General features: G+C 45.1%; 2 protein-coding genes across 4 annotated transcripts in view; both read right to left on the reverse strand.

The window, feature by feature from the left end:
* Positions 1-355: 355 nt before the first annotated feature.
* On the reverse strand, positions 356-3,471 carry LOC133402924 (5-hydroxyisourate hydrolase-like). Its single transcript, XM_061677240.1, has 3 exons — positions 3,341-3,471; positions 2,224-2,359; positions 356-687 (listed from the first exon to the last, which is right to left on the reverse strand). Exons 1-3 carry the CDS (start codon positions 3,469-3,471, stop codon positions 598-600), a joined length of 357 nt encoding a protein of 118 aa, XP_061533224.1. The 3' UTR covers positions 356-597.
* Positions 3,472-6,581: 3,110 nt separating this feature from the next.
* glg1a (golgi glycoprotein 1a) overlaps positions 6,582-17,517 on the reverse strand; it is a 28,765-nt gene continuing 17,829 nt past the window's right edge. For 2 of the 3 annotated variants that reach the window (XM_061676937.1, XM_061676939.1), the window contains 9 exons: positions 15,619-15,736; positions 15,255-15,347; positions 15,055-15,192; positions 13,744-13,867; positions 12,835-13,079; positions 12,650-12,757; positions 11,727-11,847; positions 11,531-11,637; positions 6,582-8,628 (listed from right to left, as the gene is read on the reverse strand). In XM_061676937.1, coding sequence (XP_061532921.1) covers positions 8,461-8,628; positions 11,531-11,637; positions 11,727-11,847; positions 12,650-12,757; positions 12,835-13,079; positions 13,744-13,867; positions 15,055-15,192; positions 15,255-15,347; positions 15,619-15,736 — 1,222 coding nt within the window. In that variant the 3' untranslated portion in view covers positions 6,582-8,460. Of the gene's footprint in view, positions 8,629-11,530; positions 11,638-11,726; positions 11,848-12,649; positions 12,758-12,834; positions 13,080-13,730; positions 13,868-15,054; positions 15,193-15,254; positions 15,348-15,618; positions 15,737-17,517 lie in introns of those variants that run through there. The other variant, XM_061676940.1, reaches the window with a different exon arrangement.

Genomic DNA, 17,517 nt, shown 5'->3' on the forward strand with positions numbered 1-17,517 from the left:
AAACATGAACGAAGCCTAAACATCGGATTTTGTCATCTTTAGTGGTTCTGCGGTGACATCTCAATGTCAAATACATGTTTACAACTCTTTTGTCCTAGTCCCATTCAGCATTCAGCCATTCAGTCGGTTGCACATATACTGGATGAATGATCAATATTAATATGAGAGAAAATGAAAACAAATTTGAATTCTACTGTCAAAATGACCAATTTGACATCCCTTTTTCAAACCTCATTTACGAATGATGCGGCCCACGAGCGGTCTTTTAAAAAGAAAAAAAAAAAAAAAATCCAAACGTTTGCCCACCACTGCAACTTCAATTTGATAACGAACAGTGTAACTTTATTCTCACGGACGAGGACAACCGAGTACGAGCGGATGAGATGGCCACCTGCCGCTGTCGAGGTCAATCCCGGCCTTCCGTCGAATGCGAGGCAACGGACCGTCCGCCGCACACGACATCAAAGTTTACAGTTCAGTCAGTGACACACAATGTGTCGGAGGGTGTTCACTACTGCGATGGCTTCAAATCGAGTTTCACAAGTACGCGTACGTCATGAGCGTTCCTTGTCGGTGAGCAGATAAAAGGTTTTTGCCTCAGCTTCCCACGTACGTGCTGTAGGAGAAGCGGCTCATGAGCAGCGGCAGGTGAATCGTTTGCGTCGAATCCGTGATGGTGAACACCACCTGCCGAACACACACGTGGATAGAAAGACGATTGATCGCTGCATATGTTGGTACTGAGCGTATGGAATACATTTGATGTCCAGAATTGGAGACTGCAAAATGCTAAATGGTTAGCAATCGCGATGAGCTTTTTTTTTTTTTTTTTTTTTTCCTATCATTTTATCAAAATCAGAATCATCTTGATTTGCCAAGTATGTCCAAAAGCACACAAGGAATTTGTCTCCGGTAGTCGGAGCCGCTCTAGTACGACGACAGGTTTAAAAAAAAAAAAAAAAAAATGTTGATTACCATTGAGCTAACTCATACATCATGTTATCTGTAGATTTCACATCTAATAGTGTTTTCAAAATCACTTACAGACGCTCCTCTGTCGTTTTTGGCAAAGTTTTTCGCCGGCCCAAGACCGCATCCGTCTGCGATAAATGTCCGTGTGAAACACCGGATCCGGTGGCCAAATATGGCTCCGAAATTTTGCGCTGACCAATTTTTAAAGTCGACTTAGCGGAGTTATTTGATTGTTTTACCCAGCCTTAAGTCTGAACTTCCATCCATCCATTTTCTGTACCGCTTCTCCTCAGTCGGGTCACGGGCTGCCGGAGCCTATCCCAGCGATCTTCGGGCGAGAGGCGGGGTACACCCTGAGCCGGTCGCCAGCCAATCGCAGGGCACATAGAAACAAACAACCATTCACACCTACAGGCAATTTAGAGTCTTCAATCAACCTACCACGCATGTTTTGGGGATGTGGGAGGAAACCGGAGAAAAGCCTACTACTGATGTACTTCTGTCAGGTTTTTAGCGATAATTTTCAAAAGTATGACAAAAAGTTAAACCGGTAAACTTCCCCTTTAACAAAAGTTTCTTAACTACTTAGAAAATACAATTCACAATGTACAACCCCAATTCCAATGAAGTTGGGACGTTGTGTTAAAATACAGAAGACAATGATTTGCAAATCATGTTCAATCTATATTTAATTGAATACACAAGATAAAAGACAGTCCGAGGTCTCCGTTGTCGTATTTTACGCTTCATAATGCGCCTCACATTTTCAATGGGAGACAGGTCTGGACGGCAGGCAGGCCAGTCTAGTACCCGCACTCTTTTACTACGAAGCCACGCTGCTGTAACACGTGCAGAATGTGGTTTGGCATTGTCTTGCTGAAATAAGCAGGGGCGTCCATGAAAAAGACGTTGCTTGGATGGCAGCATATGTTTCTCCAAAACCTATATGTATGAGCATTCCAAAACTTTTCAGTTTGTTTTTTTTTGCCACGTGTCCCAGCTTTTTTGGGACGTGTTGCAGCCATAAAATTCGAAGTTCATGATTATTTGCGAAAAACAGTTAAGTTGATCAGTTTGAACATTAAATATCTTGTCTTTGTAGTGTATTCAATTAAATATAGGTTGCAGATGATTTGCAAATCATTGTATTCTGTTTTTATTTATGTTTAACACAACGCCCCGACTTCATTGGAATTGGAGTTCATCTTCTAAATGTTGAACTTATAAAAATGAAGGGTGCAAAATGATGACCTCGGCGTAGGGATAGAAGGAGCGGCGTTCCAGGCTGGCCCAGTACGAGCCGGTCTCAAAGCGCAACTTGTACATTCCCGGGACGAACGCTTCCCGGCTGATGAGTCCCGGGCAGCGGCCGTCTTCATCCGTCGTCCTGACGTACGACATCAAAACGTGTTTTAGAAATATGTCACTCGCGTGTACCAGCAAGTAAGCCACGACTGGGCGGCAAATACTCATTCAGAGGTTCTCACACTTTTTATACCAAGTACCACCTCGCAAAATAGTCTGTTCTCCAAGTACCACCTTCGTGACAACATTCAAATACAGTAGCGTAGTAGGCTTAGACATTGATCAAAAGTGAGGGAGACGTTTTATCGAATATTATTGCAATACAGTTTGAACATTAACGCCGCGCTTAAATATCGGAAAATGAAAAAAAAAAAAAAAAGTCCTTGAAAAAGGATTCGATTCAATAATATGGCGCATTCGATTTTAATAAAAAGTTGTATTTCAATGTTTTCATGTGAAATACATCCGAACAGTACTCATCAAATTCAGTGTAGTGGATGTATTTTTCTCATCTTCGCATGAGGTTGCCCACCTGTGCGTTTTCAAAAGCAAACTACTTTGCTTGTAGTATCACTTTTTTTTTATTGATTATAATGATGATTATTAAATTTTATTTCTCTATTATTTTTAATGTATTTAATTAAAAAAATATTCATTGACTCTACATTTGTCATTTAATCCCCCAGTTGATTCAATAACTGGTTAATGGCTTTTAAGTGCTCAAATTGGAACATTATGCAATGTATTGAAATATTGGAAAATAAAAAGGAGGCTACTTGTTGTGCTCGGTACTTGATGTGTTGCACTTAAGTGAAACCAAAAAAAAAAAAAAAAAAAAAAGTATCTGAACAATCATTTGAGCACAAACCGCTCTGAAAGATCAAATGCAAATGTATTGTACCGACAAGTACAACCACCGAAATGTACCGGAGCGAGTCAAAAGTCACTTTCAACAGTAATTCAGTGTTCATTCAGTAATTCTTGCGTGTCCCACTAGGGGGAGCCGGCAGTACCGCACGTCGAGAAACCCGCAGCGGCACAGCGTTCGGTGTGCGTGTCGTACCCGACGTTGAGCATGTTCCACAGCTTGAGCTCCGAGTCGAGTCGATGCAGGCTGAGGGACACGCGAGCGGCGGGAACGCCGTCGCTGGTGTTGAGCACAAGCGTGGTCAGCGGGCTGCGCGCAGAGGTCATCCTCCACACCGCAACAACGTCCCGTCGGCTCCTGTGCGGCGACGAGTTGGGGAAAAGTTCAGCCGTGACGATCCGAAGGAACAAACGGCTGACGACTGCTTATTGACGAATGGACGAGTTACTCATCAACTAGTTACTAGTAAGGCAGCCGTGTTGTTAAACGGGAGAAAAGTGAAACATTTCAGACATGTTGACCTATACGCCTTTTTTGTTGTTGAATACCCTGCAACACAATCCAGTCAATATTTAGTACTAGTTTTTGTCTTTTGTCCCCATTTTAGCTCCTCGTGTCAATAAGTATTTGCCCCCCTTGTCAAATTCTTATTTCTTTTTGCATAGTGTCTCCACTTTCATTTTTAAGATCAAACAAATGCAAATAGACAAAGATAACCCAAGTCAACAAAATGCTGTTTTTAAAATGGTGATTTCGTGCATTAAAGCTACCTGACCCTGTACGCAAAAGGTAATGAAGTAAAAAAATGTTGAAGTGAACTTCTTGAAAGATGTGCATCTCGCTACATCTGGCGTAAATGTACAGCATTTCAGAAAAAGAACATCATACCTACAGCCAAAAAATGTTGGTGACAATCTGATGGTCTGGGGCTGCTTCGCACCTTCGGGACCTGGACGACTTGCTGCGATCGATGAAACCATAAATTCTGCTCTTCACCAGAAAATCTTGGAGATGAATATTCGGCCTTCAGTTCAAGACCTCAAGCTGAAGCACACTTGGGTTCTGCAGCAGGACCACGATGTAGCTTGGAATAGTTCTTTTTATCCCTTAAATAAAATGAACATTTAAAAACTGCATTTTATGTTTGCCTGGGCACTAATCTTTCCAATTATTTGATGATCTTTAAAAAAGTGGGGAAACTAAAAAGGAACTTAAGGGGTCCAAAACATTTTCACAGCGCCGTACAGCGGTGCCTTGAGATACAAGTTTAATTCGTTTCGTGACCATACTCGGAATTCAAAACAACCTTCCCCCATTGAAACGAACGGAAATGCCAGTGCTCCATTTCACCCTCCTAAAAATATTTGTAAAAACAGTTCAATACAATGTAAAGAATTCAAGCTCGATTTGAGTGCGCACACACTCAGTGGTCACTTCATTAGGTACACACTCACAGTACACTCGACGCAAAAACATTTGGTTATACTTCATTTCAAAGATACCTAGATACAAATCATTTTGATGGAAATGGTCATCTCACAATACGTTTATTATTGCGTTTGCTGTCATGTAGAATTAACTGTGCAAATAAATCCGGCCAATAAACAAAAATCACAGTCATGTTAAATTCATTCAAAAAAAAAAAAAACAATGAATAGCGCTTACCTCAGAGTCAATTGTCTCCTGCTCAAACTCTCCTGCTGGTGAGCGACGACCCAGCATGCACCGCAAACAAGCCTGCTGTCAAAGGTCGTCGTGTCTGGAATTAATCATTAAAAAAAAAAAAAGTCGACAAACAAGGCGACCACATGTCCGTGATAATGCTGTTTAATCATCAATGTTAGCTCATTTTTACGCCTCACTGCAAACTTTAATTAAAGTTGATGTAGTTGGTTACAGTTACAAGTCACATGTGACTTTACTCAACATTGGATTCAAACGAGATGAAAGTGTTAAACCATCGGTTGGGAGAAACAGCCGGTGTAATCGTTGCGTCACGCCATCGAGGCAAGGCGGGAGTGCAGGAATCTCAGAAGCAGAATATTTTCGATAAAACAAATAAGGCAAAAGGGCAAAACGTAGCAAAGTCCAAAAAGCAAGGTTCAAGTAACACTACGGCTAAACTCGTCAAAACCAAAAATCATAACGTGACTTGCAGCGACAACGCAGATTGACAGAAAACGGGCAACTAAATACAAGCAAACCGAGGGGACAACGAGGCACACGAGTGGCTGGATGGTGGACACGAGGGACGGGGCTGAAGAAAAAAGGTGCAAAAGGAAAACTTAACAATCGTAACATCAAATATGAAGATCATTTTGATTGCCACCACTGGGTCGTCATTCAAGCGACGTGATCGCAGTCCGGTACGCGCCTCATGAATTTCAAAAAATGTTGCCTTTTGCCGTTTTGGCTTCGTAATCTGAAATTGCAAAGGGTAGAACAGGTGAAATTAACAAAATAAACCTTTACTACATATGGGAACAAAGTGGAGTTGACCACATGCATCACTTCTTCCAAAATGCGTGCCCCTCCCTTTGAGACCGGTTGGGGCGCTTCCCGTGATATGGCCAAGGTCTCCAGTACCAGATGCGGGAAAGCAGCCCCACGAAATTATGGATCGTCCACCGTGCTTGACTGCTGGCAGGCTGTTGTTCTTTTCCTTAAAGGCTTCATTGCGCCATCTGTAAACATACTGTTTGCGTGCATTGCCAAAAAGCTCCGTTTATGGTTCATCTGTCCATAAAATGTTTATCATTTACTCTTTTGTAACAAACAAGTTCTATACAAAAAAATGTTTGTGTAGATTATGTACATGTATGTCATTTTAATCTTTTCAAAGAAATCTCCCCCTTAAACTCCCTGCTGCCGCTTCAGTTTGCCTCACACCGGTCGGTCTCGTGTCCTTTTATGACTTCAGGTACATGGAGGCCGTTAAGATTGTGGCGACACCATCCCCGCCCTTGTGTGTGCTTGACTGACTCAACATTAGCCGCTAGTTTGACGAAACGGCTGCTCGTGAAAACTAATCCCCGGGAGGACGTCAGGATTTGCGCTTCAAAGTACGTTAAATGCGTAGTACGTCGCTCCTTGCGCAAACGAATCATTCATCGTACTGAGCGGATCACAAACGAACGAATCATTCTTCAGTTCCTCAGTACACTCGTGCACCAATAGCGTATTTCATAAACCGTTGTTCGAAACGTTTGCGAACGAAACAACACTCGTTCCAATCGGTTCTCGAAGCCGAAAACTATACCGTCTACAATAATATTAAATATACATTTTAGAATAGCTACGCTTCTCCACTGGTAGGTATTTTAGCAGCACTTGCTGTAAAAAGTTTGAAAAGCACTGCTTTAGCATGTTTAATTGCATATTAGCATGTTCATTGGCATGTTTGTGAGGTCAAGCAACAAAGACGAGGACGATCTAGTAGAAACCTTGCAGACTTTATTATCAACAAACCACTCATGTTCATATCTGTACACAAAAAAAGAGCAGAAAAAATGGACAGAAGCAAAAAAAAAAAAAAAAAAAAAAAACAAACAAAAAAAAATTTACAAAAACATTTTCTTCAACACAAAATAAAGCTCGTCTGCTCGCCCGACAACCAGAAGAAGAAGCCGCATTCACGCAAAGCCTCAGTTGTCTGTCACGCGCTCACGTCCGCGCACTCCTCCGACACGCCACAGTGATGTCGCAAAACCGTCCGGTGACCGTCTGCGCGGAGATGCTGCGGTTTTGCGCGGTCACAAAACCACAACATCACGATGCGACGGCGTGACATCACTGCGCAGTGACGTCATCGCTTCGGGTTCCACGCGGTCCAATCCCACCCTTTGACCACCAGGTGAAACCTACGCAGAAATGAGCGCGCCGTGACAACTTGACCCACAAACAAAATGGCGACCTCCTCACAGCCAGCCGCCAATCAAATGTCAAGTCACTTAAAAAGTGCCAATCGCAGCGCGGCCACGTCCGCGTCACAAACTCCCGTCCAATCAGAGCGGAGAACATTTGTTGGAAGGCGAGCATGCCCCACGTATACAAATAAATAAGGCTGAGCTAACTAGCGACAGTTTTATACACCTGGCAAAACGACTGACAAATGTGCAATGATTCCAGCCTCTCCTCTACATCAAATCTTTTTTTTTTGTCTTGCTTCCTGCGATGTGCTCAGCTCCCCCACAGAGGGCAGCAGCGCCACACCACGCAATTTACAACTTATAATACATTTGGGGGGAGTGGACCAGCAAGTCTGATCAGCTAAACGGCGACGTCACCAAAGCGACGGCCAACTTTTGCCACCGAACTCACGACTCATCTGCGCAGTGATGACATCACAAGACGATGACATCACTGTAGTGCTGTTTTTCCTGATGTCATATCTTTGAACCTTCACTTGCGAAGAGACCGTTTTTCATGACAAAGAAGAAAACTGCAGCACTAGAATGGAATCACTGTGCGTTAAAGTCACAACAGCGCAAATGCCACACAATGACATCACTGCTGTGAGAAAAATGTTGAAAGAAAAAAAAGAGCGAACTTTGGAATGAGTAGGAATTGACTTGATAAGATTAAGATCTTGTACCATAAGACAAGTCTTCATGTTTTGCTGAAAATGTCGAGAACAGTCAAAACTGTCTTGAGATGTTTTTCACTAGAAAGAAAAAGATTTTGCATCTTTGTGACCTCACAGGGTAGTCAAGTCCTGAAACAACCTCACGGACACACCGTCACAATATGACAAAATCTTTGTGACGTCACTGCAACGCGAGATGGAAACACGGCGACACCAGCGGCTGGTGAGCCGAGCAAATGGCAGGTGTGGTGCTGCGTTTATGGCACAGGTGTGGTGTAGGGCAAAAGCACTGCAAGCGTGTGTGTGTGTGTGTGTGTGTGTGGGGGCACCTTAAGTAGAAACAAAAGCCAAATTACACAAGAATGCGTGGGGGGGGGGGCGCTGGTTTGGCACCGCCTACCTGGCAGTCCCACAGCAATAAATTCAACACGATAAGGGGCGGAGTCATCGCGGCGCTCCACAGGCGAGCAGGTCATGTGACTTTTTTTTTTTTTTTTTTTTTTTTTTTTTTTTTAAATTTACATTTATACGTTGAGCTCCCTCACATCTTCACCTCTGACCCACCGACCGGCACCCCGACCAGCACAGGGAAAATAGGAAAGGGGGGGGCTCGTTGACAGTGGGCGGGGCTAAAAGAGTGGTTGACGTCCACTTTTGAGTGTTCCGGGTAGGGAGGGGGCGGGCATTCCTCCTGCAGGCGTGACCAGAGCCCGGCGTGGGCGGGCGGGGTCTACCTGTCCTTCAGCTCCCGGGTGACTCGTTTGGTGAACCTTCCGCACAGCAGGCCCATCAGGAAGAGTAGCGCCACGCCGGCGCCCGTCACAGTCAGGATGTAGTTCTTGGACGGGGACGTCAGCACCTGCGTCGCCAGGTCCGACAAACCCTCCGCCGGCGCCACCTGGAGTCCGCACGCAACTTAGTCAAGGATGCCAGCAATTTATTTTCACAACGGACAAAATACGATAGCCGCGGTCCTGGATAAGTCGTGAAATACAAAGAGAATAGGATGATTGAAAATAAAGATAGTTCAGGGTGCTCGTGCTTATGAGTAGGCTTTACACGATCAGGATTTTGGGGCCGATCGCCAATCAGCGATGTGAAAAAAAACGATAACCGATCACAAGATGGAGGAATGTGTCGATTTAAATGACCTGTTCATTTACTGTATATACTCATGTACTTAATTGCTCAAACAATTATTTTTACAATAAATAATGTATCTTTGTTCCTCTATTTTTGCCAGTGAGGCATAGTGACAGACAGAACAAATGAGAAGTGGTCTTCTGTTCGATGGCAGGAAGTAATTAACGTATCCGCTTTTTGTGCCATTTTTCTTTGTTGGTGTGCTGTGAGATTTTTCAATCGTAAAATAAGTTCCTTGGCTCCATAAAGGTTGGAAATCACTGCACTCATCGTGTATTCTAATCAGTCAGCTCAAACCAACATTACCACGTGACAGAAATAATGGCTGCTAACTTGCTGCAATTAAATGACTTCACCCACACCGAAACTTTAGAGCACGATTCGACAGAACGGCAGCATGTTTACGCACAACCGTGAGTGCTAGCACTAGCTTGCTAGGCTACATAACGTTTGGTTGCCTGCTTGCGAGCCGTATCTTATTCAAAGTACGTGAACGTACCTCAAGCGAGCCTTAAACGAACGTCCTCTCCTGTTCTGAGCACCGGTGACCACCAACACACGTTTTTCCCCATGTTGTCCTTATAATACCGTCGGCGCGCTCCACTCTTGTTGTCGTCGCCATGGTAACGAGTGTATCCAGTCACATTTGAGTTGACAAGATAAAGCCCAATGATCGTAAAAAATATGGGATGCGGTGGTATCGGAATCCAAGATTTTATTGCAGTAGTCTGACAACAGTGCAATCGTGAAAAATCCAATTTGTCTTGTAGTCTGATCCGGCCGGGCATTGCGTGTTCCCCGTCTCCGACGTTTTGTCTGTTCCACACCGCCGACATGTTTTGTTTCTTTTAAATAACTATTGGTGGGCAGCTATTTACAGTACTACGTCAAAAGACACGCGACAAGGCTAAAAATAAACTAGCTTTTGGATTCAAATATGCTGTGCACGATGGCGACGAGGAGTAAATGTCTTTTGCGGAGCCGATCAATGATCGGCGAATTATGACAAAGCCGATCGGCATAAAATGCTAAATATCGGCCGATAACATCGGTGTAAAGTCTACTTATTAGACATGGGCGTCATCCAGACATGCCGCTCTGCGAGCCAGACAAATGGAAAAACGGCAGAATCATCCCCAAAGTTTAGAAGATCTCTCGATCTGAAATCAGACGTTACCCGAGCATTTACATTTCAACAGCGACGCGGCCGTACGCACGGGGAGAGGAGCCATTACTTCCGAAAGGCGCGTCGCTCGCTAAAATGTTCCGTCTCGGGCGGGCATCAACCTCTCGGTGGCTTTCTCACGGCCAGTCCACTGCGGCCGCAAGGCGAAAAAGTCCACCCAACCCGCCCATCCATTTTCTGAGCCGCTTTTCCTCACTAGGGTCGCGGGCGTGCTGTAGCCCATCCCAGCTATCATCGGGCAGAAGGCGGGGTACACCCTGAGCTGGTTGCCAGCCAATCGCAGGGCACATACAAACCAACAACCATTCGCACTCACATTCACACCTACGGGCAATTTAGAGTTGTCAATTAACCTACCATGAAAACCCACGCAGGCACGGTGAGAACATGCAAACTCCACACGGGCGAAGCCAGGGATTGAACCCCGGTCCTCAGAACTGTGAGGCAGACGCTCTAACCAGTCGCCCAGCGTGCCGCCTTCCTTCCTTGTTTCTCTATTAAGTTGTTTTTCTTTACTCTGTGATATGGATCTCCCTGGGTCTGAAATAAGTAATAAATAAGTCTTCTATTCCGATTCTAATCGGTTTAGAAGCCCAAACCTAATTAAAATGCTCCATACAAACACCTCAATTGGAATAAACAGGCAGAATCCGAATGGAATTTCATTTGAGTTCACAGGGGTGGAATATTCCTTTTGGCAAAGCGATCAGAAGCAAATTTTCGCCATTCTAAATTGAGCCGGCAAAAGGTCTGTCTGCGCATGCTTCGCCTCGACGGAAACGCACGTTGATGTCATTGTTTACGCACAGCGTAAATATGGTGGCTCCTGATGGAGTTTGTATGGGACGGAGATCTTGTTTTTAACTAATTATAAGTTGTTTTTATCAGTTTTATCAGTTGTTTTTGAGCAGATTGGACCAGACCAGCCTGACCCCGCCGCCCGGATGCCCGACTCAAAGTTTTCTCAACAGCAGGCTTAAGAAGACGACGAAAAAAAGCTGAACTCACATCATTGCTTCAAAAGTTAGTGAGGGACGTTTGGGAGGTTGTACATGATGGCTGCACCTCATCTTAGCCTGCTATGAATCCTTTTTTCATCTTATGCTACGATGTAACGTTTTTTGGAACTATATCACACTGTACAAGTATTGAGTTGTTTTTATTGTTTTTATTTGTACTTGCTTTTATTTTGCCTTGCCGCACTTGCTGTCTGTCTGCAAACGAGAAACCTTAACTGTTTAAATAAAGGTCAACTCAATCAAGAAAATAGAATTTAGCGTCCCTTTAAGTGGTGCATGAAGACTACAACTTATCTCAGGTACTTGTAAACGTTCTACGATTAGCACTTCCACTACTGCCTGCTGAAAACAAACCAAAGGAAACCCGGAACTAAGTACTTGGAATTTTTTTTTTGCCAACGCGCAGAATGTGACATCCCATAACCGCGAGGGCCCACCGTCGCCATAGCTACCTTGGCGGCGTAGCTCCACATGTCGATGCGGTCCTGAAGTCTTTTCTTGCACTCGGGCTGCAGACGCACACGTTTGTCCTGCAGCGCCTCCATCAGGCACGACATTTCTGCGCACACGCGACACGGACGGCGGCTCAGCGGCGCGTTCCACTCGCCAATATGCCAAATACTTCTTAGCGGGCGGGCGCGGACTCACGGCGGCCCTTGCCGGGCGGGATGGCGGCGCAGTGGTGCTTGATGTCCAGGGCGCAGGCCGTGTGCAGGACCGGGTCCACGAAGATGTCCGCCTTGCTCTCCTTCAGCATGTTCAACACCTCCTGCGCAAAAGCAGCCCAACAATTTTATAGCGACGCGCATTAAGGCCGGGAAAAATACAATAAAATGTCTAGCAGGGCTAAAACGGATGATTCATTTAAATTATTCTTACATTAATCAGATTAAATTCTTTTTAACGTCATCTCAATCCCGCCCTCCAATTTTTTTTAAACTTTATCCAAGTGAAAAAAAACAACAATTGAGACAGAACGCAAATTCATGAATTTAAACCGGCAAAAACGACAATCATTGTTTTCCGAAGACAAAGCGGACAGATGCGTTTGCAAATGTCCTTGTTTGACAAAACCAAAATAACCGGCCTGCTTTCAAGGAGGACCGAAATCAGAGGCTAAAATTCAGAAGATTTGGACACTTTCAAGTAAATCAAGGTCCCGAAAATGATTCATCGATAATCAAAACAGTTAACTGCTGCACCTCTAATATCAAGCTTTTTTTTTTTTTTCCATCATGAAAATCAGAGTTCCAATTTCATTATTTTTTTTTTGCTTATAGAAAAAGAAAATGGCATTATTCAAAGCAAAGTTTTGCAAAGTCTTGCGTATCTGGGATTGTGCAGCAAGCCACACACGGCTCACTTTTTCCTCCGGTTTTCAAAACCGAGGCACAAGATGGAGCCAGTGGACTGTTTGTTGTTGTTGTTTTTCCCCTCCCGCACCGGATCATTTCACTCGTCCTGTTAAGTCATAAAGACTGCTTCCACATATATGACAAAAAGTTTTCTCTCCCCCTTGAAAGACACTTTTTGCTTAACACAACGTGGGCGAAGCAATCGCCGGTCATCACCTTCTTGCACGCATCCTGCGTGATCCTCAGCAGGTTGACCTTCAGACATTCCTCCACCTGACCCGTCTGCTCCTGCGCCGCCGCCTCTTCGGGACACAATTGCGAGATCTACGCGAGCACAAAGATGTTAGCTTAGCGTGGCGCGCGGGCGGGCGGCCGGCCGGTCAGAAAACGCTCGCAGAAACCTCCTGAGTGCAGTGCAGCTGCAGCTGAGGGTCCAGTCGGTAGTCCAGCGCCGACTCCTGCAGGATGACCCGGATCTGGTCCTCGCAGTCGGACGACAGGCGCTGGTCAGCGTACTTGAGCTTGAGGCAGCTGATGACGCGACCCTCCAGCTCGCCGTCGGCCGGCGCAGAGTTGAGAACGGCCTGGCAGAACTTGGGAATGTCGGCTTTGCACGCCTTCCGCAGGATCGGGTTCAGCCTGTAGTCTGAAACACCAAAGTCGGCAAGTTGAGCGCAATTTCAAATTATGCGCGTACATTGGAAGGTTTTCAAATGCCATCGAATCTTTTCATCCCGACAAAACTATTCACTCACTCTGATTTGTTTTACCTCTTCAAACAACTCAAAACGATTGTTAGTCACGATTGTTTCTGCGGCCGGCAGAGGGAGCTCTCCCTTTTTACCGGCTTGATGTTCTGCTCTTATTGCATTTGAACGTTACGCATCAGCGGCGTTTACGTCGTCTCCTCCGCCCTTTTTGAGCGACTTTTTGAAAGTAACCTGGATGGATCTCGCTTGACGTCGTTTGTTGCGTTTAAACATTTGTAGTCGTTTCTTGTTGCGGTCGATTGTCCGCAAGGTCAGCCGATTCAGATTGCACTCGTTACATTGAAATGAAACGTCATCGCTCTCTCTGGTTGGCAGAGGGCATCTTCCCTTTTCAAAATCCAAACGGCATCATTCGTTTCCTTGAAAACGTCTCTTTGGCAAACTAAAAGAGAACCAAAATGTTTTAGAACAGAAGCCATTTTACTCTATGCGGCGCCAAATCATAAGGATTTTAAATGTCCTTTTGGTGGCCAAAAGTGGAGACGATGCCGCAATCCGATGTCTTTATTTGGGTTGTGGCGACCCACTTGGCGGCCGCACCCGTGTTCTGCGTGATCTGCCGCTTGGTGATCGTCTGCTTGCACTTGGGATCCATCAGCTCGCTGTTCTTGTTCTGCTTCAGACACTGAAGGACGTTCTTGCCGTCCGACTCCGTGCAGAACCGCTGCCGCACACACACACACACACACACACACACACAGATTAAATTTAGAAAATGCTACTTCAAAGTTAGCAGTGGTCAGATGACCTAGTTCTGTCAATCTCAAAGTGCAGTACTAGTAGCACTAGTGGCCTGTGGGCTAACTCTAGTGGCACACAAAAGAATCACTGCCCATGTGCAGTTCAGTTGTATTTCACTTTTTAAGAGCATATATTTGCATTTAATCTTTAAGAATATTTTGTTTTGAAACACACTTTGGTCAAATGTTTATTTACGTTTTATGTCCCATACATTTTGAATCATTTCTGAAAGTAGTTTTTTATAAGTTCCTATATTTGATTGCAGCGTTCATTTTCAAACTATGCATGATGTTGCAGTAGCTGACAATAATAATAAATATACTTTAAGGTTTAGTTGGCATCTGCGGATGTGCAGTGCACAATTCTCAGAATAAAAGCACAGCCTCATTTTTAATGGTGGCACTTTGAGAGCAAACTATTTGGGAAAAAATGTTTGCGGCCCACTGCTTTGCCTATCCTAAACTTTATGTGGCAATTGCAATTCTACTCTCGCAGCGTTAGGGTTTTCCTATATTTTGACTTTACGTAAATATCTTCAATTCTCATGTCATTTTTCTAAAAAAACTGACTGGTTTTCTTGTAACATTACAACTATTGTCTTGGAATTTAAAGTTTTAATTTGCATGTAAAATTACAACTATTATTTGAAAAGCTTTTGCTTATATTTTGACTTCATTCCTGGAAAATGCCTTGTTTTTGACTAGTTTGACAAATCTAATTTTGAGTTCATTCTTGTCATGTTTCTTATTGGTATTTCCTTCTTAGTCTGGATTCTTTATCCCGACAGGGTTGTTCCCCCATAATATCACAACAGTTTTTTTTTTCCTCTCTCCTTAATATTATGACTAAGTATAATTGAAAGTTTTTTTGGGGGAAAAAAATCTGGACTTCTGTCTTTTTTCTTGTAATATTACAATTTTAGGAATACAATAGGAATAGGTTTTGTCTGGTTTTTGATCAGTATTTCGGGCTATCATGCTCCTGTATTTGAATGTCGGTCCCGATTGCGGTACTTGCGCAGAGTGTTTTTGTTCTGGGCGGCGCTCCCCAGAAGTCTGCGAACCAACCGCGACCCCGTGACCTCTCCTCGCCATCCGTCACGCCACGTACCCTGATCATGTGCTTGCAGAACTTCATGAGCTGATAGTCCAGTTCGGGATCCACCATCTCCGCTTCCTGCAGTCTGAAGATCTTCTGGCGACATCGCTGAGTCAGCTGACGCTTGTTCTCCTTCAGACACTCCATCACCTGCACACGCACGTCGCACGTCACGTGACGCGTCAATTGTCGACAGGTGCGCGCGTGCCAACCTGTGCGTTTCCGAAGGCCACGTTCTGACACAGGCGATTGATGTCCTGCTTGCACGACTCGTAGAGATCCGGTTCCAGCCGGATGTCCTCAGACTGCAGACAAAACATTTGACGTTTTCCCCAGTGGCGACGGACGACATCTGAATCGGAATCGCTGCGCCGTGTCGGCATTTTGCGACGTCGCAAAACGATGCCGCAAAAATACATCATGTGCTGCAACAACACACCGCAGATTTATGGCGTTGCCCTGCCCCGCCACAAAACCGCGGAGTTTTTTTTGCGACCCGTCTTGGCATTTTGCGACATCGCAGCGCAGCGAGAAAGCGGAGAAGACAAAGCGCGACGTGGCCGCCGCTCGGCGTACCATCTCCACCTCCTCCACGCGCAGCTGCTTGCGACACTTGACTGACACGCGCTGCTCCTTGGCGTCCTGCAGGGTGTCGTTCCTCACCGCGCTGCTCAGACACGTCACCACGTCCACCCTGGCAAACACACAACGCCGGCGGCGTTACGTCACAACACGGCCCGTTCCTGACAGCGCTGCGCAAAACGGGGCCTGTGGACCACATACGGCCTGCCAAACAATTGACATTAGCCAGAGTCCTGTCATATTTCTTGCATTTGTTAACCAATTGTTTTTCGCGAAAATTATTCATGTAAAATGCATTCACCGTATTTTCCGTACTATAAGGTGCACTTAAAAGCCTTTAATTTTCTCAAAAATCAACAGTGCGCCTTTTAAACCGGTGAGCCTTGTGTGTGCGGCGAGTTCCAAAATCTGTAAAAATGTTGTTGTGCGATTTTGGTAAGCGCTCCGCTTGATTGACTGTCGGACCGTTTCCCGCCGACATAGGGACGTAATACGTACACTACGTACGCTGGCAGGGTTAAACCAATTAGAGAACATTACGTAAAGCTACGTACAGTACGTAGGCTTACTGCCGCTACGCCTCCGGTAGATATACTGTAGTACCGGTATGCCGCGAAACAACATTTGTTTGCCGTTTTTTAATGTAACAAATTGGCTCATATATAATTGTAAATAATTCTAAATATTAGAAATTGTGAATTTTATAATGCTGTTATATTACTATAATTTTACACGTTTTTCTCTGAACGATGTGACCCATCTGTCCATTTTAAAACTCAACGTTTGGCTACAATCATCCTCAGATGTGGAAGAAGAAGGGGGAAAAAAAAAAAAGAAGCATGTCCCGTTTTTTCACGACCATAAGGCGCACTTAAATTTTCTCCAAAATGGACGGGGCGCCTTACAATGCGGTGCGGCTTGTGTGCACCGAGTTCCAACATCTATAAATGTTGTATGATGAGCGTTCCACTTGATTTTTTTTTTTTTTTTTTCGACTGCTTGACTGATTGGGAGCATCTCCTGCCGACACGCTGTTTATACAGAGGAAAAGCGGACGTGGCTGAGGACAGCATGCGGAGGGTAAAGGTGGAAGGGTGCGTGAAGGAGGACGGTAAAGCCACGCCCCCAGTAGGTATATAGCGCCGGGGTGTGCATTGTGCAAAACAACATCGGTTTGGCTAAGGACCCCCGGAAATGGCACCTACGAAGAGACAGGTGCGTACGAAGCACAGTTTATACTGAAAGCTATCAGTTACGCGGAGGAACATGGGAATCGAGCAGCCGCGAGAGAATTCAAGAGCAACAAATCCACTGTTCGCAAGCGGAGGAAGCAGGAAAACGAGCTTCGCCAAGTCGAGAAGACCGAGCTGAGTTTCCGCGGAAACAAGGCGAGGTGGCCCGAGTTGGAAGACCAACTCGAGCAGTGGATTAATGAGGAAAGAGCAGCCGGGAGAAGCGTCTCAAGTCACCATTCGACTGAGGGCAATAATTCGGGGCTTGCCATCATTCCGGGAGGCTTGACGAACCGCTGGACATCCGTGTAAAAGTGGCGTTCAAAGTGAAGTTGCGAGCGGCGTGGGAGCCATGGATGACAGATGGCGAACACAGCTTTACTAAGACAGGGAGGCAACGCCGGGCGAGTTACGCCACCATATGCGAATGGATTGTGGTTGCTTGGGCTAAGGTATCTGCGTTGACTCTTGTCCGAGCGTTCGCGAAAGCCGGCGTCATTGCTGAACAGCCACCCGGCAACGAGAACTTGCCCAGCTGTTCATTTCGGATGCAGAAGATGAGGACTTTGATGGATTTGTGGATGAGGATTGATCATAAAATAACGTGAGTACATTGTTAAATACTTCAATAAAGTACAACCGAAATCAGTTTTGCTCCCGC

The sequence above is a fragment of the Phycodurus eques genome, chromosome 5, assembly GCF_024500275.1.
Source record: "Phycodurus eques isolate BA_2022a chromosome 5, UOR_Pequ_1.1, whole genome shotgun sequence".
NCBI classification, from domain to species: Eukaryota; Metazoa; Chordata; class Actinopteri; order Syngnathiformes; family Syngnathidae; genus Phycodurus; species Phycodurus eques.